This window comes from Erinaceus europaeus, chromosome 4, assembly GCF_950295315.1.
Source record: "Erinaceus europaeus chromosome 4, mEriEur2.1, whole genome shotgun sequence".
In the NCBI taxonomy this organism is placed as follows: Eukaryota; Metazoa; Chordata; class Mammalia; order Eulipotyphla; family Erinaceidae; genus Erinaceus; species Erinaceus europaeus.
Genome location: NC_080165.1, coordinates 91,167,582 through 91,190,261, shown reverse-complemented (window position 1 = coordinate 91,190,261; position 22,680 = coordinate 91,167,582). Strand labels below are relative to the sequence as shown.

Below are 22,680 nucleotides of genomic sequence, written 5' to 3'. Positions count from 1 at the left end.
CCCCTCATTTCAATGTCTTTACTGGCAATGAGCTGCTCTTTTGATCTCTGTCCCTGACAATCATAACAAACAACGTTATACGGAATACTCAATAGCTATTCTCTGATTCTTATGAACCATCTCGACTGCTTTTCCTTAGTCTGCTGTCTTTCTGGTTTCAATCAGAAAAGGAAGATAAACAGGGTTGTCCTCTTCTACCTTCCACAGAGCCATGGATGGTAGAACTTAGTACTCTTCCAGGAGGCTGTAAAAAATGAATGTTTTCTGATTTTTTTTTCTACAATGCTTAGTTGTTCACTGATTTTTTTTTTATTTAGAAAAATTCCCTTAGTACCCAAGGTAGAACTCTTTTTTTGCCTCCAGGGTTATCACTGGGGCTCATTGCCTGCACCACAAATCCACTGCTCCTGAAGGCCACTTCCCCCCTTTTGTTGCACTTGTTGTTTATTGTTGATGTTACCATTATTGTTGTTAGTGTAGTTAGTAGGGGCCGGGTGGTGGCGCACCTGGTTAAGCTCATGTGTTATAGTGTGCAAGGACCCAGGTTCAAGCCCCCGGTCCCCACCTGCAGGGGAGAAGCTTCACAAGTGGTGAAGCAGTGTTGCAGGTGTCTCTCTATCTCTCTCCCTGCCTATCACCCCCTTCCCTCTCAATTTCTGGCTGTCTCTATCTAATACATAAATAAAGATAATAATAAAAAAAAATCTTAAAAAGAAAAAGAAAAATTCCCTCAGTACCCAAGGTAGAACTCTTTTTTTTCCCTCCAGGGTTATCACTGGGGCTCATTGCCTGCACCACAAATCCATTGCTCCTGAAGGCCACTTCCCCCCTTTTGTTGCACTTGTTGTTTATTGTTGATGTTATCATTATTGTTGTTAGTGTAGTTAGTAGTATTGTTGTTGGATAGGACAGCGAGAAATGGAGAGAGGAGGGGAAGACAGAGAGGGAGAGAGAAAGACAACTGCAGACCTGCTTCACCGCTTGTAAAGCAACCCTCCTGCAGGTAGGGAGCCGGGGGCTTGAACTGGGATCCTTAGGCTTCACGCTATGTTTGTTTAACTGTGCCCCACCCAGCACCCAAGATGGAGCTCTTTAAAGACTGTCCCTATCTTCCATGAGCTCTGGAAGCAAAACAAAACAAACAAGCAAATTGGTAGTGGTTTCTCAGAAGAGAAACTTTCAGCACACCTCTCAACATTAGGCCAGAGTAATGACGCTGGTCATGAGTAGCATCAAACTGTTGAGGGGACTCAGGTAACACCTGTGTGCAAGCCCAGTGGGCCTTTCAGCACCCGGGGTCTGTTGTGCCAAACATACAATTCTCTGCTTCCACAACATGCTTTCCATGATTTCTCTTTAAATGCATAACCTCTTGGTCTATCTTTCACATTTTCCTTTGAGAGCAGCTTAGATCCACTTGGTTTTTTTGCCTTATAAAAACAAACAAACAAACAAACAAAAAACAGTGGTCCAGGAGGTGGCACAGTGGATAAAGCACCAGACTCTCAAGCATGAGGTCCTGAGTTCGATCCTGGCAGCACATGTACCGGAGTGTTGTCTGGTTTCTTTCTCTCTCTTCCTATCTTTCTCATAAATAAATAAAATCTTTAAAAAAAAATGAAAAAAAGTCAGTACTATGGTGGAGAGCATGATCAACAGTAGTCTCAATGTTGGGAGACAGTAGAGAAAATCAAGGATTGTAGAAAATTGCAGGGAGCATGTGGGAGCGGGGGAGCAACGGGAGGAGTGGGAAAGGTGTGTCTGGGCCAATGCAGGGGTGCAGCCTACTGTGAACAGAAGTGACATGTTTTAAGCCAAGGGGAAAGATCTTTGAATCTGAAACTATCTGATTTTTCAAATGCCAGTGACTAATTCAACACTTAAAAAAAAAGAAAGGAGAGAAAAGGAAAAGAAAAGAGAAAAGAAAAGGAAAGGAAACTCTTTATGGGCCAATACCAACCACACTGGCCAAAGAATACATACTATGGGCCACCAATTTGCAGCCACCAATAATGAAGACCCCTGAGTCCTTACCAACACCAGTATTTTGAGTCTTCTTCTCTGAGTATGTCAACTTGCCCTTCTTTAGGAGTTAATCTACCTTTACACAAAAGCAACTTCAAGAATGGTCTTCCCACTATAGCAAACTACCCAACTCCCATTAAAAAAAAAAAAAATGACACTTGCTTTTTTTGCTTCTCCTCCATTTTAGTTTAAAAAGAGAGATAATAAATAATGATGACAATCATAATGATAATAGAGCCTTGGCTCCTTTGGCAGCCTCTGTAAGCAGTTGCCCCCTTTTTTTTTTTTTTTTGGAAGAACATTCTTATTGACATCCTGTTTTGTTTCCTAGGACTAATAGGTATTTTCCTGTTTCCTTTGGTGTCATCTGTAAACAGCTTCTCCCATCTGCCTTTACACATTCTGATCTTGCCCCTGTGCTACCGTACAGTCTCCAACTTCCTCCTCTGACCTGAGCTGGTTTGCAGCCATCCATCCATCTGTTCTGCATATCTATGTCATTTGAGTCTGGGCATCTGCCAGCAAGGTTTCTGTATTTGTCCAGAAAAACCTGGTGTTTTAAAGAGCAACACTGTACAACTTGAATGCTTCCTTCTTCCTCAGTTTCTTTCCAAATCTCCGCAAATCTGGATTTTGTGACATTTACTCTCTATAGTGTGTTTATTTTTCTCCAAATTTTTATTCATAAAATGGAAACACTGGCAAGACCACAGGACAAGAGGGGTAACTCTCTATAGTTTCTATGCTTATGGTCAACTCTGTTTCTACACTATTTGGAAACTTTAACAGCATACATACATCCAGAATTTAGATATAAACAAACTACCATAAACAAAGGACTAATCTTGCTAATTTGTAAAAAGCTCCCAGAATTTGAGGATCAGAAAGATTTTTTAAAAATTCAACAGGAAAAAAAAAAACTGTCCAAGCACATGGATAGACAATTTACAGAAAAAAAAAAAAAGAAAGAAAAGAAAAAGAAACAGATGGTCCCTGCACACTTAAAAAGATGTTCAACCTTATACAAAAGAGAAATGCAAATTAAAACTACAATGAATTAACCATTTCAAACCTATCAGATTGGCCAAAAATCCAAAGCTCAACAATGCACTCTTGCTGAGGTCATAGGGAAACAGGTTATCATTCACACTCTACTGGTGGAAATGCAAAATGTGTCACTTCTTTAAAAGGGCAGTTTGGTGATTTCTATCAAGATTATAAATGCACTGACCCTTTGATGAAGGTATTCCACTTCTGGGAATTTATTGCTACTTCAAAATAACTACCTCCAAGGCTATGTGTTGGAGAACTTTTTTTTTTTAAAACAATAATTAATGCACAGAAACAATCCAAACTGTTTCCATCTGTAAAGAAATGGTGAAATAAACCAGTTATAAAACACAGGGACTTACCAATGTGCCTTGGAGCTCTGCTTCCCCAGAGTTCATCCCCACTAGGGAAAGAGAGAGACAGGCTAGGAGTATGGATAGACCTGTCAATGCCCATGTTCAGTAGGGAAGCAATTACAGAAGCCAGACCTTCAATCTTCTGCATCCCACAATTATCTTGGGTCCATACTCCCAGAGGGTTAAAGAACAGGAAAGCTATCAGGGGAGGGGATGGGATACACAGTTCTGGTGGTGGGAATTGTGCGAAGTTGTACCCCTCTTATCCTATGGTTTTGTCAATGTTTCCTTTTTATAAATAAAAAATTAAAAAAAAAAACACAGGGACTACTCAAAAGTGTGGCTCTGAACCACAGCTCTGAACCATCTGTGGGTTTAGAAATAAAGATTACTGCATATTTACTGCAGGTCTGTTGAGTCAGAGCAGGACTGTTGTCCATGACTAACACAATCTCCATCTGGAGACTCTTAGGCACTCTGAAATACTGGTGTATGTAAACAATGTGACTATCTTTTATTTCTTAAATCAGAGAATAATGAAGACCAAGAGCAGGGAAAACAATCATGAGACTTAGGAAGTAGGACCGTGGTTGCTTTGGGAGGGTATTGACTAGAAAGGGGCCCAAGGAAGCTGAGTGTGCTCTACCTGGTTGCTGGGTTCATGAGTAGTCACATATGCAGGCATGCATAGTGTGCACTTTTTTTTTTTTTAATTTTTATTTATTAAAAGGAAACACTGACAAATACCATAGGATAAGAGGGGTACAACTTCGCACAATTCTCACCACCTGAACTCCATATCCCATCCCCTCCCCTGATAGCTTTCCTATTCTTTATCCCTCTGGGAGTATGGACCCAGAGTCATTATGGGGTACAGAAGGTGGAAGGTCTGGCTTCTGTAATTGCTTCCCAGCTGAACATGGGCATTGGCAGGTCGAACCTGGTGACTGAAAAAAGAATTAACATACAGGGCCAAACAGATTGTTGACTAATCATGAACTAAAGGCTGGAACAGTTCAGATGAAGAGTTGGGGGGGGGGGGGTGTCTCCATTTTGTAGATAGTAATCCTATTTTAGTTATATTCCAAAGAGCCGAATGGAGAAAGGAGGCTCTCTTCAATAATTGGTGCTGGGGGGAGTCGGGCTGTAGCGCAGTGGGTTAAGCGCAGGTGGCGCACAGCACAAGGACCGGCATAAGGATCCTGGTTCGAGCCCCGGCTCCCCACCTGCAGGGGAGTCACTTCACAGGCAGTGAAGCAGGTCTGCAGGTGTCTGTCTTTCTCTCCTCCTCTCTGTCTTCCCCTCCTCTCTCCATTTCTCTCTGTCCTATCCAACAACAACGACAACAACAATAATAACTACAACAACAAAACAACAAGGGCAACAAAAGGGAATAAATAAAAAAATACAAAAAAAAATTAAAAAAAAATAATTGGTGCTGGGAAAACTGGGTTGAAATATGCAGAAGAGGGAGTCGGGTGGTAGCGTAGTGGGTTAAGCGCACGCACGTGGCGCAAAGCACAAGGACCAGTGTAAGGATCCCAGTTCGAGCCCCCAGCTCGCCATCTGCAGGGTAGTTGTTTCACAAGTGGTGAAGCAGATCTGCAAGTGTCTTTCTCTCCCCCTCTCTCAATTTCTCTCTGTCCTATTCAATGACAGCAACAACAACAATAATAATAATAACCACAACAATGATAAAACAACAAGGGCAACAAAAGGAGAAAAAAAATGGTCTAGGAGCAGTGGATTTGTGGTGCAGACAGCAAGCTCCTGAAATAACCCTGGAGGCAAAAAAAAAAAAAAAAAAGAAAAGAAAAGAAAAGAAAGAAAAAGAAACATGCAGAAGAGTGAAACTGAACCACTTTATCTCACCAGAAACAAAAGTCAACTCCAAATGGATCAAGAACCTGAATGTTAGATCACAAACTATCAAATACTTAAAGGAAAACATTGGTGGAACACTTGCCCACCTACACCTCAAGGACATCTTTGATGATTCAAACCCAATTGCAATGAAGACTAAAACAAAAACAAATCAATGGGACTACATCAAATTGAAAAGCTTCTGCACAGCCAAAGAAACCATCACTCAAACAAAGAGACCCCTCACAGAATGGGAGAAGATCTTCACATGCCATACATCACACAAGAGACTAATAACCAAAATATACAAAGAGGTCAGCAAACTTAGCAATAAAAAAAGCAAATGACCCTATTCAAAAATGGGCAGAGGATATAAACAGAACATTCACTACAGAAGATCCAAAAGGCTAACAAACACATGAAAAATTGCTCCAGGTCACTGATTGTCAGAGAAATGCAAATAAAGACAACATTGAGATACCACCTCATCCCTGTGAGAATGGCATACATCAGAAAAGCAGCAACAAATGCTGGAGAGGTTGAGGGGACAGAGGAACCCTTCTGCACTGCTGGTGGGAATGTGAATTGGTCCAACTTCTTTGGAGAGCAGTCTGGAGAACTCTCACAAGGCTTCCATATGACCCAGTAATTCCTCTCCTAGGGATATACCCCAAGGACTCCATAATGCCCAACCAAAAAGATATGTGTATACCTATGTTCATAGCAGCACAATTCATAATAGCTAAAACCTGGAAGGAACACAGGTGCCCAACAACAGATGAGTGGCTGAGAAAGCTGTGGTATATCTACACAATGGAATACTATGCAGCTATTAAGAACAATGAACCCACCTTCTCTGACCCTCTTGAATGGAGCTAGAAGGAATTATGTTAAGTGAGCTAAGTCAGAAAGTCAGATGAATGGCTGAGAAAGCACAGTGTGCACTTTTAAGAACATGTGCACTTTACTGCACATGCTATGACTTGAAACATTTCTGAAGAAAATAATGAAGCTCTCTAAGTGCTGATATGAAACAACATCCAGGATTATTCAGTGGGGGACATACAAGTGCACTGTTACATGAGAAAGAAAAGAAAAGAAAAATAACATATTTGTGCTTATACAAAGAAGCACTGAAGGTGAGACCAGTTCTAAAGAGTGCACAGGAATTAATGAGTGCTCACAGGGGCTGGAGGTATAAAAGGAAGGGAAGGCAGGGTGGAAATAACTTCTGCTCCATAAATAAAATGTTTTTTTCTTGAAGAGTTCATTTTAAGGGGAGGGGGGAATAGACAGCATAATGGTTATGCAAACAGACTCATGCCTGAGGCTCTGAGGTCTCAGGTTCAATCTCCCGTACCACCATAAACCAGTGCTGATCTGTGCTCTGGGGGGGGGGGGGGGGGGGAGGAAGAGTTCATTTTAATTAAATCATTAAACAGACACTAACTGCATACAAAACCAAGTTTTTATAAACCCAGTACCAGATGAACTGTATGGATGCATGGGTGGCAGACTTGCAGAAGATGACAGTGACAGTTTTAGTTCTGAGATTCACAGAGCACAAGAAATTTTCACTATGTGACCTCTAACCGTAGAATTAAAGGAGAAGATAGTGAATAACTTTATTCTTCATTGTTTACCTTGAGTTCTCAATTGAAAGATTAGTACAAGGTGTTGTTTTCCCTTAATGTATATATTTGCTATTTCATTCACTCATCATAATGAACAAATAAGACTCCTTCCTCCCTATCTCTCTCCCTTCCTTGCTTAACAACCTCAAAACTCTGGTTTATGGTGGTGCTGGGGATTGAACTTAGTACATTTGGTACCTCTGGCATGAAAGATACTTTACATAACCAGCACAATCTCTCTCTCTCTCCCAGGAACTTTCCTCCCTCCCTCCCATTCCCACTCCCCCTCCCTTCTTTCCTTATTTTTGTAATTGTAGGATTAGCAGTCTACAATATGGTTGTTGACCTTTGAGTACATCAATATCCCATGACCCTTTTCACTCCCTCCCAACCCCTCCTTCTCCAGAGTCTTTTGCTTTGGTGTAGTATGCCCTGCTCTGCCCTGCCCAGCCAAGGTTTGCTTTGTGTCTTCCTTTTCAGGTTTATTCCCTAAGTTCCACTTATAAGTGAGATCATCTGGTATTTGTTCAGGCCCTTTTCTTAATAAGAAGATTTCTGGTGGGAAGGAGGTAAGGGCATACTTCAACCTTATGCAAATTTATATTCTGAATTATGTAAGTACATTTTCTATTAAAATAAATTTTTAAATAAATCTCTAGTGGTCCAGGAGGTGGCACAGAAGTTGAGCACAGGACTAGAGAGCATGAGGTCCCAAGTCCAATCCTCAACACTGCATATGCCAGAGTGATGCCTATCTCTTCGTTAATAAATCCACCTTTTTTTAAGTTTATTGATTTAATACTGATTTACAAAATTATAAGATAATAGGGATATAATTTCATACCTTTTCCACTACCAGAGTTCTGTGTACCCATTCTCTCCACTGGAAACTGCATTAGTTTTCTCCAAGATCACAGATATGGGTTGACTATTATTTCTAATTTTATTTGTGTTTTATTATCTTTATTTATTTATTGGATAGAGACAGCCAGAGATCGAGAGGGAAGGGGGTGATAAAAAGGGAGAGAAACAGAGAAAAACCTGCAGCCCTGCATCACCACTTGCAACGCTTTCTACCCTACAAGTGGGGACCGGGGACTCAAACCTGGGTCCTTATACATTATAACATGTGCGCTCAACTAAGTGCACCACCACCTGGCCCCCTATTATTTCTATAACTATCTATATTTTTATATATTTGTCCGTTTTTTTCTATGGTCCTGCCTTCTCTTCCTTTCTAAGTCACACTTACTACTTCCGAGTGCCCTTCCATTTATGTATTTATGTATGTATTTATTTATTTATTTCTCTCTTCTCTCTCTGGGTCCTGATGGAACTGAAGTTCAGAGCCCTCTCGTCATCTTCCCTTATTATCCCTCTGAGAGTATGGACCAAAATTGTTTATGGGGTGCAGAAGGTGGAAGTTTGGCTTCTGTAATTGTTTTTCCATTGGAAATGGGCATTGGCAGGTCAATCCATACCCCCAGCCTGCTTTTATCTTTCCCCAGTGGGACAGGGCTGTAGAGAGGTGAGACAATGGTGAGGTCATCTGCTCAGGGAGTTGAGGATGAAATTGTAGTAGCATCCTCAACTTAGTGGTTGTGGCTTAGTGAGTTTCTGGAGAGATCATGGAAGTATTTTGTTAAGTTTTCAGGTGAGTTTTTGTTGTTTATCAGGAGCACAATCTGAAATGATTCCTACTCCATAGCCTTGCTCGGGATCGATAAATGAATCTTTACATAAATAAATGTTCAAGTCCCTCCAGGTTTGTATAAATAAAATTAAATCATGTTGACTTCCCCACTTCCCTGGTTACTTTATTATTCTTTTTTTTTTTTCTTTAGGAGCTCAGATCAGGCAATGCAGAGGTCTGAACCCCATTTGTGAAGCTACCACTTTCCTAGTGTGTGACCCAGGTTTCTCTGCCTCAGTTACCCTTCAGACCAATGAGGATATGCCACTGATAGCAGATGCCCCTTGACCTACAGTTTCACTTGCAATGGCTTCAGTTATTTGCCGTCAACCACATTCCAAAGATACTATGTACAGTAAGATGTTTTCAGAGAGCCTATATTCAGATAACGTTTATTTTTACCATGTGCTGCTATAATTTCATGTTCCATTTTATTATTAGCTACTGTTGGCAATCTATTGTGTCTACTTTATAAATTAAACTTTATCACTGGTATGTATGGACAGGAAACAACATGGCAAATACAAGTGCTATTTGGTGTTGAGGCACCCATCAGAGGACTTAGAACATGTGCCCTAAGGATTCGGGAGGGCTACTGTACCTGCTCTCATAAAATTATAAGGAAGGACTAGATAGCTTACTCACACAGTGTAAAATGCTACACAAATCTAGGATATCACTAAGACTGCTTGTGACCAAAAGAATCAGAAGCTAAAGGAATAGAACAGTTACTGTGTTGACCACGCATATGTACATGCACAAACACACACAGATCATTTAGAACAAATAAACACAAATGACAGCTATAAACCATAGTATACTCTATGCCAGGTACCACAGTGAACACAACTCATGAGTGATATCATTTAACCCTCCCAGGAATCCTGAGTATCAGCCCCATCTTACAGACGCAGCAGCCAAGGCTTAGAGGTCAACGATAACTGTGTGCCCGGGACCTGGAGGCCCCTGTGCTTTTTGATTCCCCTTCAAACCACTGAGAAGTATATTTGCTAAAACCCAAAGGCCTACCCACTCCCTGAAATTCAGGGAAAAGAGCTGAGGAGAGACATGGGGCAGCCACAAAGCCTGGAAGGGAGGATTATCATTCTGGTCTCCACAACCTCCCTAAGGGCCAGATCACACTTCCCTGACCTCCCAACCTAGAAGAGTAAACCATTTTCACTACACACTCTATGTACACTATGACATGGACACACACTGTTAAGAGGTTGAATTATGGCTCCCCCACTGACTCAGTAATAACAAAAAAGATGTTGGAGTGCTTGCTAATCACCAGTACTTCTCAGAAGGTGATCTTACTTGGACATGGGTCTTTACAGAGGTCATAAGTTAGGGTGGGTCCTAAATAGGACTGGTTTCCTTGTAAAGTGGGAAACTTGAATGCAGAGACACACAGAGGGAAAATGCTGTGAACATGTAAGCAGAAAATGACCTTTGACAAGCCAAAGACAGAGGCCTAAAATACCCTCCTTGCTCTCAAAGGAACTAGTTCTGCCAACATTTTAATTTTGGATTTCTAGTCTCCATAACTTAAGATGATACATTCCTATTCTCTAAGCTACCCAGTTTGATACTCTGTTCTGACAGATCTGGAAAATTAATACATACATATCCATATTTCTCTTTTTCTTCTCCCTAGGTTGTATAGAAAAATGAAAGATGTAGCTGAGAGGTGGTTAAAATTATTATTTTAACCCCATGTTGGCTGATTTGGCACACATTTTCACCAGTTTCTATTAAGGAAGGAAGACAAGAAAAAAAATGTGAGTATGTATAATAGAAATGAAAGAAGTATTATGGAAAATTATAGGGGCTGGGTGGTAGTGTAGGGGGCTAAGTGCACAGAGTGTGAAGCACAAGGACCCACTCAAGGATCCCAGTTTGAGCCCCTAGCTCCCCACCTGCAGGGGAGTCACTTTGCAAGTAGTGAAGCAGGTCTGCAGGCATCTATCTTTCTCTCCCCCTCTCCTCTCAGTTTCTCTGTCCTATCCAACAACAACAACAAAAAAGGAAAAATATGGCTGCCAGGAGCAGTGGATTTGTGGTGTGGGCACTGAACGTCAGCAATAACCATGGCTGGGAAAAAAAAAAATTCAAAGTTAGAGGGCCTAGTGTTTTCTGGCTGTTATCATTCTTTTTATACGCTGTACCTGTGGCCATCAATAAAAAAAAAATGTTAACACTAATTCCAAGGTGTGGAACAGACACTCAGCTCACAGACCTGTGGTTTCCACTTATAGCCACCCTGCACAGAAAACATACAACAAACAAAAGGGACAATGGTGGGGGGAGGTGTGAACTTTTTCAGTGACTCTTTATGAGTCATTGAAAGCTGTAAGGAAAAAAAAAAATCAATCCTCAAAGATCAAATACACCCCCCCACCCTCCCCAAATCACAGCTGAAAAAAAAAGTTAGTATGCCTACTGTTAAATCAGAGACAAAAAAGAACTTCAGTAACAACAATTAAGAAAAAATTTGTTCTAGCTAAATCGAAAATTTTATCAGAGGAAAGGAGACTGTGGAAAAGCAACAGCACAGAGATGCAGTACAGGTCAGAGTGTGTGTGTGTGTTGAGTTTGGGGCTGTGGGGAGAAAACAAGATGATGGCCCAGGAAAGATGAAGCAACAGGAGAAAGGTCAGCAGGAGCAGTAGGCCTCAGATGCCACCAGCAGGCTTCAGCCCACTTCTGTTCCCATGCTTCAGCCTGGTTAACAATTAGCCACAGCAACTCAGAGGTTCTACTTACTTAAACCTCTGAAAAAGCCACAGTAGTCGTAGTCCATGGGCTGGAGCAGACTACTGGCAACATTCAGTCTAGGCTGGATAGAGCCACTTCTGAGGAGCCTGTTACCTGGATGTGTTTGCTTTGTGAAAATTCATTGAGCTCACACTTTTGTTGAGTTTTTCCACTTTTCTGCACAACTGTTACATTTCAAAAATGAAATAGTCTTCGCATTATGTTTCTTTTTCTTTTCTTTTCTTTTTTCATTTTGCCTCCAGGGTTATCGCTGGGCTTAGTGACTGCACTATGAATCCACTGCTCCTGGAGGCTATTTTTTTGTTGCCCTTGTTGTTTATTATTGTTGTTATTGTGATTCTTGTCATTATTATTGCTGCTGTTGTTGTTGGATAGGGCAGAGAGAAATTGAGAGAGATGGGGAAGACAGGGAGAGGGAGAGAAAAATAAACACCTGAAGACCTGCTTCACTGCTTGTGATGCGATCCCTCCGCTGCAGGTGGGGGGTGGGGGGGCTCGAACTGGGATCCTTACACCTTTGCACCATGTGCTTATAACCCGCTGTGCTACTGCCTGACCCTCTGCGTTGGGTTTCTAAGGCTCAAAGTAGTGATGTTATGGGTAAAGTGCTTGAGGTCTGAGACTAAAGCCTTCCTCAGTTGGATTTGCATTTTATGAGAGCCCTCACCAAACTCCCATGCCCCCTCTACCATAAGAGGACAAAAAAATTCTGTGACCTGTTAGAGGAAACTAACCTAACCACAGATCTTGGACTTGCAGTTTCTAGAAGTGTGAAAAGTAAGTTTCTGTTGCTGATAGCCTCCCAGTTTGTGATATACATATGTTGAGAGACAAAGAATACCTGCAGGGTACAGTATAGTAAGGCCCCCAAAATAAGAGTGGTTATAGGTGTGGCTTGGAAAGGTGGAGGCGTGGCCCGGGTTTTAAAGATAAGACCCCCTGGTCTTGCATGGGCTCTCTGTCTGCTCTCTCTCTCTGCCTGGACCATCATGTAAGTGGTAACATGTGCTCTCTTACTCTCTCTCTCTCTCTCTCTCTTTCTCTCATGATTTAACATGTGAATGTTCTCAATTTTACCAAATAAAATTCAAAGTACCTGAAAAATCATGCTCTCTCCTCAATTCTTTGTTGAGATAATGCATGCAAACTTTTTAATGTTGGGGGAACCAACGCTGGCTCCCCTTTCCCCCATAACACATACTTTCACACACACACAAATACACACACACACACACACGTATACATATACATATTTAAGAACAGACCAAATCAACTATGAGTAAGTTCCAGTTTATTTTTAAAAGAAAAAAGTCTAGAATGGACTTTAAGTATGGGGTCAGAGGTTCCCTGCTTCCCCCCCCCCCCATATCTGCTTAATAAGGCCTAAGACACTAAAAATTTTGGCTTATTCACACAGACAGACAGGACATTAGAGTCAAAAGGAATTTTGGTGTATGCCTGGACCCAGGAATTCAACAAAGTTAAATCTCTGTCTCTTAGGCCCCCCTCAGACCACTGTCCCATTTGGCAAACCCAGTCTTCTCACAGCTTCCCTGGCTCCTCATGCTGTATCAGTTGTGAGAGCACTCCTCCATTTTTACTGGAGAATTTTTGGTAATGTCAATCAGCTCACTGTCCCTTGATTCCCTGGTTGTGGAAGGGCTGGGCCAGGCTAGGTAAGTCTCAATCTCCTGCAGCTGCACAGGCCACAGGTTAGGTAGCTTTCATTTGTAATCAAATAAGGCTTCCATCTCCGGAGCCCCAGTTGCCCACCTGTCTCTTCCCTATGTGTTCCCTGTGAGTTCATCTTACAAAGAGAGGTCCAGTTTAATATGTGATGTCAATCTTTCAAGTACATGATACAACCATGAGATGTGAGTAATTCCTGCCAGCCAGCACAGGGAACAAAAAACACTCTTTAGTCCTGGACAAAAGCCTTCAGCAGAATGAGTCTTTAAAACCATCTGTCTGCAGTTGTTTTAATGAAGCAGTGTGTCTCATTCCAGAAGAGACTATGGGAACAATGACCAAACCATGGTGTGGGAGGTCTATGGCCATTGCATTTCCAGCTGTGAAATGCAAGAGAGCAGCTGGAGACAATGAAGCCAAACAGCCAGGGGATGGATCTTGTCACTTCACTTTGATTACTGCAAAATGAACTCTCTCTCTTGAAAAGTTCCATGCCTTCATTCATTTGGCTTGAGGTGTGTAGCAACAGGCAGGAATAAGAAAGCTACAGCTACCAAGACTCTTACCCAGGCTGCCTTATAAACACGGTGGGGTTTAGCCAGTGACCATCATTCAGTCTGGCAGGTGGAGGAGTTACATGCTCAAAATAATTCAGTAAATCTATCTACGAGGCCTGAAATAGCACTGAATTCCTAGCCCATCTGGTACCACTTGGTCTATATCAGAAAGAAGGCCAGTAAGCCTAGAGTTTGGGGGGTAGGGGTGGGGGAGAAGAATCAAACCTCTATGATTTTCTAACCTTTTACCATCTATATATTTCTGGCCATAATACTAGATATTTTAGGGCATTTAATCAGAAAGAAGTCTCACAGTATCTAAAGGCAAGACCAGAAACCTGATATTTTATTACTTGCCAGAACTGGGCCAGATGCATGGTTGATAGATAAAATATAAGACTGTCCATTGCATTGGAATTTCAGATAAAGAAAGAATAATTTTCTAGTACAATTATATTCCATTCTTAATTTGGCAAGTCTAACAGAAATGACTGTGGAAACTACGGGAGTAATAGATTTGGTAACAAGGAACATTTCTTGCTCATCTTTTTTTTTTTGAGCATTTGACTGCATCATTTTTAACCCAAAGGAAAACCACAAGGATTCCTCCACCAGGATACACTTTTTTTTTTTTTTTAAACCAGAGCATTGCTCAGCTCTGGTTTATCATGGTTGTGTGAACTTAACCTAGGTCTTTGGAGCGTTAAGCCTAAAAAGTCTTTGCATAACCACTATGCTAACTCCCCAGACCAAGGATTTACTAATTACTGCAATACTGTGCCTATTTCCTCTTTCAGTGCAACAGTCTGAATGGAGCTTCATTTTCTGAACTAGTTCTTTATAGTGTGACAAAGTCAAACAGCTGGAGTATGAGTTAAACTATATCCCTGCAAAATTCCTGTGTTAAAGTCCTAACCCCCAGCACCTCAGAATGTGACCTTATTTGGAAATAGGGTCGTTACAGATGTAATTTAGTTAAGATGAGGTCATAGTGGAGGAGAACAGGGTCCCTAATCCAACGTGACTGATGGCCTTATAAAAGAAAATTCAGACACAGACTGCTGTGGACACAGAGCAAATGGCCATGTGAAGACTGGCACCATGCTGCCTCAAAAGTGAAGGAACCAGAATCTGGGAGAGAGGCCTGAGACAGACCCTTCCCTTGAGCCTGCAAAGGAAGAAGCATAGTTGTACAGACTCCATGATCTTCAACTTCACGTATGTAGAACAGTGAGATAATACATTTCTGTTACTCAGTTTGTGGTCCTGCTGTTGCTGCAGACCTGTAAACAAATGTTGGGAGCAAGGAAGAAGCAACCAGAGAAGAGCAAGCAAAGCAAAGCAGGCAGGAAACTCACCATTACTATTAGCTACTCCCACAGCACTGGAAAACCCAAGCAGAGACAAGATGACACAGGGCATCAGAAATGGTAGACCATTTTGTAAGAACAGTCACTGTGCTACCAATACTTAACCAGATGTGAAAGATATTTGCTACTTAAGAAGAAACCTTAGAAATCAGAATTTACCTAGTTTACATATAAAAGGATATATTCCTAAGCACTTCTAGCGTTAAAGAGATTTGGAGAAAGGTGAAATTGCAACCTCAACAGACCCATTATCGTAAACTCCCCCCCACCCCCACATGAAGTTTGCTTACAAAACAAACACACTGTACTGTGATAGTGATTAAGGAGCTCAAAACAAAATTAAGCAGGCTGCTTTGATTTCATTGTCTCTCCTGATTATTTGCCTGTCATATTTCTAACAGCCCCAAATGGCAAGATTTAAAGAAAGATAGGCTGCTCAATAATACTTTATCCTTTCTTTCTAAAAGTAATTGAAACCTCAAATTGAGTACAGAATATAATGTCCCTCCACCTTTATCCAGTCCTTCCTCTGGCACAGAGGAGAATTTCAGGAGAAGAATTAAGTAACTTCACCCTAGAAAAATGCTAACACTAATTGGTTCCAATCACATTGGCCTTTGTTCAAAACAAGGTGTTTATTTCTCACCTAAGGCCTTTGCACATGATCCCTAATGCATAAAGTATTGTTGCTCAGAACTCCTCCCCAGACTCCCAACACATGTATTCACACACACTAGGCTCAAACATCAGCTTCTAATAATCATCTGTCATCATGCTATTTTTTTAAATCACGTAGCCAGCCTTGTCTATTTCCTTCTTCACCCTCATCAGAACTCTAATAATTTATTGTTTACTTATTTATTATTCATCCCTCTCTAATAAACTATAAACTCCATGAGTCAGAGGCCAGATGTGTTTTAGAAATTCCTTTATGCCCAGGGCCTGGCAGCCAAATATTTATTTGAAATGGTTAATTATCTAAAATAAACAAATGAAGAGATGGTATATTTAATAGTGTACGATTCCAGAGCACAGTAGGGGAGCTCTCTATGCTCAGAGAGTCTGAGTTCAGTTGTAGAACATAAAGTGTACACATTTCATCTGGGCTGTGAGAGGGATAGATTCTTTCAGGAACTTACTTCTCTACTAATTTCTCACGGGATGTTTTAAACAACAACAAGATCAACCCTCTCAAGATGATCTGGCTTTGCAAATGTATTTTCTGGAATGGGAACATGTCATGATCACATGTATATCAACTGTTGTGGTTCCCAGGACAATACTCTCTCACTGTAAATTGATAAAGCAGGGTGGGGTTATGATCTGGCATTCCATATAAATAGGCTTTGGGGACAAATGTAATGAAAATAGAGACACAACAAATTGACAACTGGGTATTTCTTTATAAGTCACTAAGCTGGCATTCTGACATTTCAAAAAAGCTTACTGATTTTATATTTACAAGAAAACAAAACAAAACAAAAAAACCTTGGGAGACCAGTACACCCAGCTAAGCTCATATAGTACTAAGCACAAGGGCCTGCACAAGGATCTGGATTTAAGCCCCCAGCTTCCCACCTGCAGGGAGGACACTTCACAAGCAATGAAGCAGGTCTGTAGATGTCTGACTCTCTCTCTCCTATATCTCCCTCTCCTCTCTCAATTTCTTTCTGTTCTAGTCATATAAAATAGAAAAACTGGCCACCAGAAACAATCGATTCGTAGTGCAGGCACCTAGCACCAGTAATAACCCTGGAGACAAAAAGAAAAAAAAACACTTTAAAATATAGATTTCTAGACCATCAGAAACTATATGGGGGGGAGGGGGCAGGTGGTAGCTCACATTATTGTATGCAAAGATTCAGGTTCAAGCCCCTGGTCCCCACCCGCAGGGGGGATGTTTTACAAGTGGTGAAGCAATGCTGCAGGTCTCTCTCCTTTTCTCTTTCTCTCTCTCTACCCCTCCTTCCCTCTCAACTTGTCTATGTCTCTATCTAAGAAGTAAATAAATAACAAAGGAATCACAATTTAAAAAAGAAATTAAATGACATTATTTTTAACAATACATATGTATAGTGACAATAAATATATATCAGAACCTTTAAATGCACATGTTGCTTGGCTGAGAAATCCCATTTTTTGGAATTCATCCTAATAATCATGCATTTGGGCAAAGAGTTTACTACAGCATTCTTAACAATAAGGACTGGAAATTTAAACACCTAACAGATAATTTGGAATAAAATTCCAACTAAGAAATGTCTTGCAGCTTTTCAAAATGCTTTTAAATGGAATAATAATTACAGATATGAAAAAAGGTTCATCATATGCTAACAGCAAAAACAGTGGGGTTATGAAATGAAATGTCAAATGTGTACAGTACATTTTGCTAAGTAGCAGTGCCGTGTATGATTCTTTATATTTATCTGTATTTTATAAATTTCTCCTGAGAGCCATGTGCTGCTCATGTAAATTTATTTTGAAAATATTTATTTAAAAATAAAATCTAACCATCCCCAAAAGGCAAATACTAGATGGTTTCACTTACATGAGATACCTAGAATAGTCGATTTCGTAGAAACAGAAAGAACTGTGACTACCAGAATAAGGAATTAGTGTTTAAGGGTAGAGTTTCAGTTCTGCAAGATAAGTTCTAGAGATGCAGAGTTGTGGTGGGAGTATAATAATGTGAGTGTACTTAATACCACTGAACTACACACTTAAAAATACTTTAGATGGGGCTGGCAAAATAGCTCACCTGCTGTGTGTGTTATCTCCCTCTTTCTAGCTGAAAAGTCAACCCCATGCAGTGAAGCCTTAGACACACACACACAGACACACACACACACACACACACACACACACATACACACACAGTATCTAAATGTCTGAAACAAACCATACATATACAGAAGGGGGAAAAAAGGAAAAGGAGGAAGAGGTGGTGGTGGTGGTGGCTAACATGGCAAATTTTGTTTTGAACATTAAAAAAAGTTAAGGGGCCAGGAGGTGGAACACTAAGTCAAATGTGCAAGAACCCAGGTTCAAGTCCCCGCTCCCCATCTGGGTCTAGTGGTATCTCTTAGTAGGATTTTTAAGAAACAAGAATAGAGAGACAGCTGAATTTGACCTTATACATCATGGCACTAAGCAAGGCAATTCACTATGCTTACCAGGGCTGCATTGAGTCTTGGGGTGTCTGCCTTATTTCCTGACTACACACGGTTGACACTGAATCCCCATTCTCTTCATTCATAAGCATGGAGTTTTCCTCCTCTTTTGCCAGCATCACTCAATTTGATTCCTGGATGAAGGAATGAGTTGGCAGCCCCAGAAGCAAGGTTTCCCCCACAATCTGGCCACAGAGACTGTTGGGGCCTGGTGAGCTATATCCTCCATGAGTTACAAGATTTGCCACCGAAGTCCCTCACTAATTTTAGGTGGAGGAAGACAAAGAATGCTCACTCTAAAAGTCAATTAAAAGACAATTCACTTCTCCACTACAAAGTGAATATAATAGAATCAGACTCAGCACATGAAAAATTCCTCCTTCATGCATCAAAGCACTGAGTGCTTTGTAACTGATTACAAGGAATCATGCCTGATTTTTTGTAGTGAATTTGAGAACCACAAGGTTGGGGAGTCACAGGCCAGGGCTGGACATAGCCTGCAACTAATGTCTTCACAGTGGTAGGTTGCTTAGTATTGGGTCTAAATGTCTGAAAACAAAATCGCACATATACAGAGGGGAAAAAAATGTTTTCCAGTCTTTTGGTGTTAACAGTGCTAAGGGAGGAAAAATAGAAAGAAATGCTTTTCTTACCTGCTGAAGGCACACTAACATTATACTGAGGTAAAATAAATAGGAAGGCAGTCTTGGCAGTGACCTGTAAAATAATGGAGAAAAATTCCAATTTATCTTCTTGATTATATCCACAGAAACAAGTGGCACCTTGCTACCAACCCCAGAACCCAGACCTTTTACATCTCTGACTACAGACCTCTTCAAGGGAGGATTTTATCAAATGCAGAACTAGAACCAGGCCTGTTTCATTTTGCTGCAATGATACCCCTTCCAAAATCTACACTAAAAAGAAAACAATCCTGAGTCTTGTAAAGTGTATAGATGGTTGACACTACAGATGAAGTGGGGTACGTGTGTGGATAGTTGTGAGCTCACAAGCTAGGATATAAATTTGTCAGTCATTTACTCATCCGAGTACTTATTGAGTTAGTTCTAGGTACCCAGCATTGTAGATGACAAAAATGAGAAGATAAACAGAGAAATGCAAATTAAAACTACACTGAGATTCCACCTTATACATGTGAAAATGGCTTACACCAACAAAACAGGAAATGACAAGAATTGGCGTGGTTGTGGAGAAAAAGGGACTCTGTTACACTGCTTCTGGAAAGGCAAACTGGTGCAGCCCCTTTGGAAGACTATATGGAGAGTTCTTAAACAAACAAACAAAGAATATCTTTATCATCCAGCAATACCACTCCTGTGCATTTATCCAAAGGACAGGCAAACTCTAATTTAAAGGGAGGGGCATCTGTACCACTAAGTTCACGACTGTATTATTCACAATAGACAAAGAGTGGAAGCAGCCTAAATGCACATTGACAGATGACTGGATAAAGAAGTTATGGAAAATATATACTCCATAAAACACTACTTTGCAATTAAAAAAAGGCAGGACAATATTGTGTCCTTTGGGACAAAATAGATGTAACTGTGGTGATTATGATTAGCAAAGTCAGTAAAGAGATGAAAGACAACTACTGGGGAGTTTCACTCACAGTTCCAGAGAACTGATACACATCAACTTGAAAAAAAAAAAAAAAGAGAAAAGAGTTAGGGCCAGGTGGTGGTGCACCTGACTGAGCACACATGTTACAGTGCACAAAGACCTGGGTTCAAGTACCCAGTCTCTACCTGTAGCGGGGAGGCTTCACAAGTAAAGCAGCTCTGCAGGTATCTGTTTCTCTTCCCCTCTATCTCCCCCCTTCTGAATGTCTAGCTGTCTCTAGCTGATAAATAAATAAAGGTAATTAAAAGAAAAGAGAACCAACTTCTAAGATTTTGTGAGAAATATGGCAGTTATCTTAGGGAGGTGGGAAGGTGAGGACACAGAACTTTGGTGGTGGGATGGCGTGGAACTGTACCCTGTAATATTACAATATTATAACCCACTATTAATCACAAATAAAAACTGGCCAAAAAAAAAAAAAAAGCAAATAGCAAAGAGAAGAGAAGAGCATGGAAGAGCAGAGCAGTATACAACACACAAAAAACTGAAGACCTAGCTGGAGTTTTCCTAGACTGTACAATGGACAGTAGTCAGAAATAGTACTTCAGATGACTTCATCATTCTTTTCTTTTCTAACATTTTCTTATTTATTTATAAAATGGAAATACTGACAAGACCATATGATAAGAGGGGTACATTTCCACAAAATTCCCTCATGTTCTCCCTCTCTGTCCCTATTTATGAATACCTGCCTATAAGAAAGATCATTTGGTCAAATAAATCTTGGTTTTTTTTGTTTGTTTGTTTTTAAGTAGCTGGTTCCCCTCTACACAAAAGGATTCAAAGGCCAATCTTTGAGCATGGGGCAAACACACTGGGCATGGAAATGAGACAATGATGCAGTAACTAGTCAAGACACTGGATGTATGACACACCCAGAGGGGTTAGCTTAGTATCCTCAGCCTCTTCTCTCCATAAAAGAGCAAAACTCTCCCCATCAGCAAGACCCATGTCTCTGAAGCTGTCACTTGCTCTTTGCATGCAACAATAAGCCAACCTTCTCAATCATGTGTGATCTTGCCTTAGACTTGCTCTGTCAAGTTCCCAGTGAAAAAGCCAAATGTGACTAGGTATGAAAAGATCCTCTGGAAAACAAACCTTATCTAAACATCTGGGTTTTCTTTTCCCTTCCATCTGTAAACCCTATTACTTTGGTAACTTAAGACTTTTTTTAAAGTGTGTTCCTGACACACTTCTTTTCCTTTGGGACAGATGTACTTTGTTCCATCAAAACATTTTGTTTGGGGCTGAGTGGTGGTGCACAGGGTAGAGGGGACATGTTGTGATGCTCAAGGACTGGGGTTCAAGCCCCAGTCCCCTGCCTGCTCCTACAATAGGCTTTCTTCTTCCTCCAGAAGTTCTGACCCATATCCCATTGTACCATCATTCCACATAATCATTTCTATAGAGTCCTACAGTTCTAGTATCAGTCCCTGAAGACAAGAAAGATACTGTCTCATCTCTCCTCATACCCTAGCCCACAGGTACTCAGTGAGTGAAGGCACATAGTACTGACCCCCTGGGAAAAAGTCAAAAGCTGAGTCTGTGTTGCTAGATTTACTGGACTATATTTGTGAGTTTCCCCACTCAAGTCACCCAGAGCCTTCTCCTTGATATCTATCCATCCTCTAAGACCACTAAGCCCCATCATGGCCACCTCAGTCTTGATAACAGGAGCACTAGAGCCAACAGGGAGATGTTCTGCTTACACCTTCATCACTCTTGACCTGACTACCTAACTCTATACTGTTAGCTACAAATCTTTTGGGGGAAAAACTTTATCTTCTCAGGCTGAAATTCCTGCACAGTAAGATCAGAGGAAGCAAGAAGAAATGGGAAAAGAAAAAAATGGGAGGAAAGCAGGAAGACAGTTAAAAAGAAAATATTTAGCAAACACTGTACTCTGCCTTGGGCAAAAATCTCTCATTTTGGTTTCATCCAGGAAACACATTCATTGTTTATGGCCCTGGAGTGGAATGGACTTCTATGGGATTCTGACTAACCAATATTCACTCTTCCCTCCCTGACATCTTTCCACAACTATGTGTCAGCAGCCAATTTGGGGACCATCTTCCTCCCAGAAGGATGAAAGGCTTAGATGCTTTTCCCAGGATAAGAAGCCAGCAACTGGATGCCCCCATCTGGGCTTGAAATCTCAGGCAGGAATGGAGCATGACATCATATATATTGCTATGGTTCCCACAGCCCTGCTCCTATATGCCCCAGAGCTCCCATCAATTTATGTAAACTCCCCAAAGAGTCTTCTTAAATTAGCAAGAGTCCACTTCAGTACTATTCAATTTTTGGAGGGCTAGTGCTAGACCCAGATATACAGTTGAATCCCTGGGTGCGGGGGGGGGGGGGGGAGTAGTTTTAAAAATATACCAGGCCACCCCCAGCCTATTAAACCTGACCCTCTTGGGCACCGGCATGTCATCAAGCTCCTCAGAGCATCCCAACGTGTAGTCAAGTCACGGTCAGTTATATAGTAACTATCTCATCTCATTTACCCCAAGGGCAAGTCTCCAATCAATCTGTCTTAGAGTCTTCTGTGTCCTTCATAGAATTAAATTAACTTACTTTAAAAAGCTGGAACAATTCAGAAGTATGTTAAGTGAAAAATAAAATATTCTGTTTAAGCCCATATTCATGTCTCTTGCCCCATGCCTAGTGCCAATTTTCTAAGTTCTATTAATGCATTTATCCATTTGAAGTTTATTTTACTTTAACATTATAACTTAACACTATCTACTCAACTTGGTTATATACAACGTGCTTGTATACTCAAGTACACAATTTGAGGCAAGAAATTAAAAGAGAAAAAAAATTTAAATAGTGGCAAGTTATT

The 22,680-nt window shown here is 40.9% G+C and overlaps 1 protein-coding gene across 1 annotated transcript in view; it reads right to left on the bottom strand.

Moving 5' to 3' along the window:
• Window positions 1-22,680, bottom strand: part of TRAM2 (translocation associated membrane protein 2) — a 102,780-nt gene that overhangs the window by 31,536 nt on the left and 48,564 nt on the right. The window contains exon 2 of the mRNA XM_007516512.3: window positions 18,842-18,905. Coding sequence (XP_007516574.1) covers window positions 18,842-18,905 — 64 coding nt within the window. The remainder of the gene's footprint in view (window positions 1-18,841; window positions 18,906-22,680) is intronic.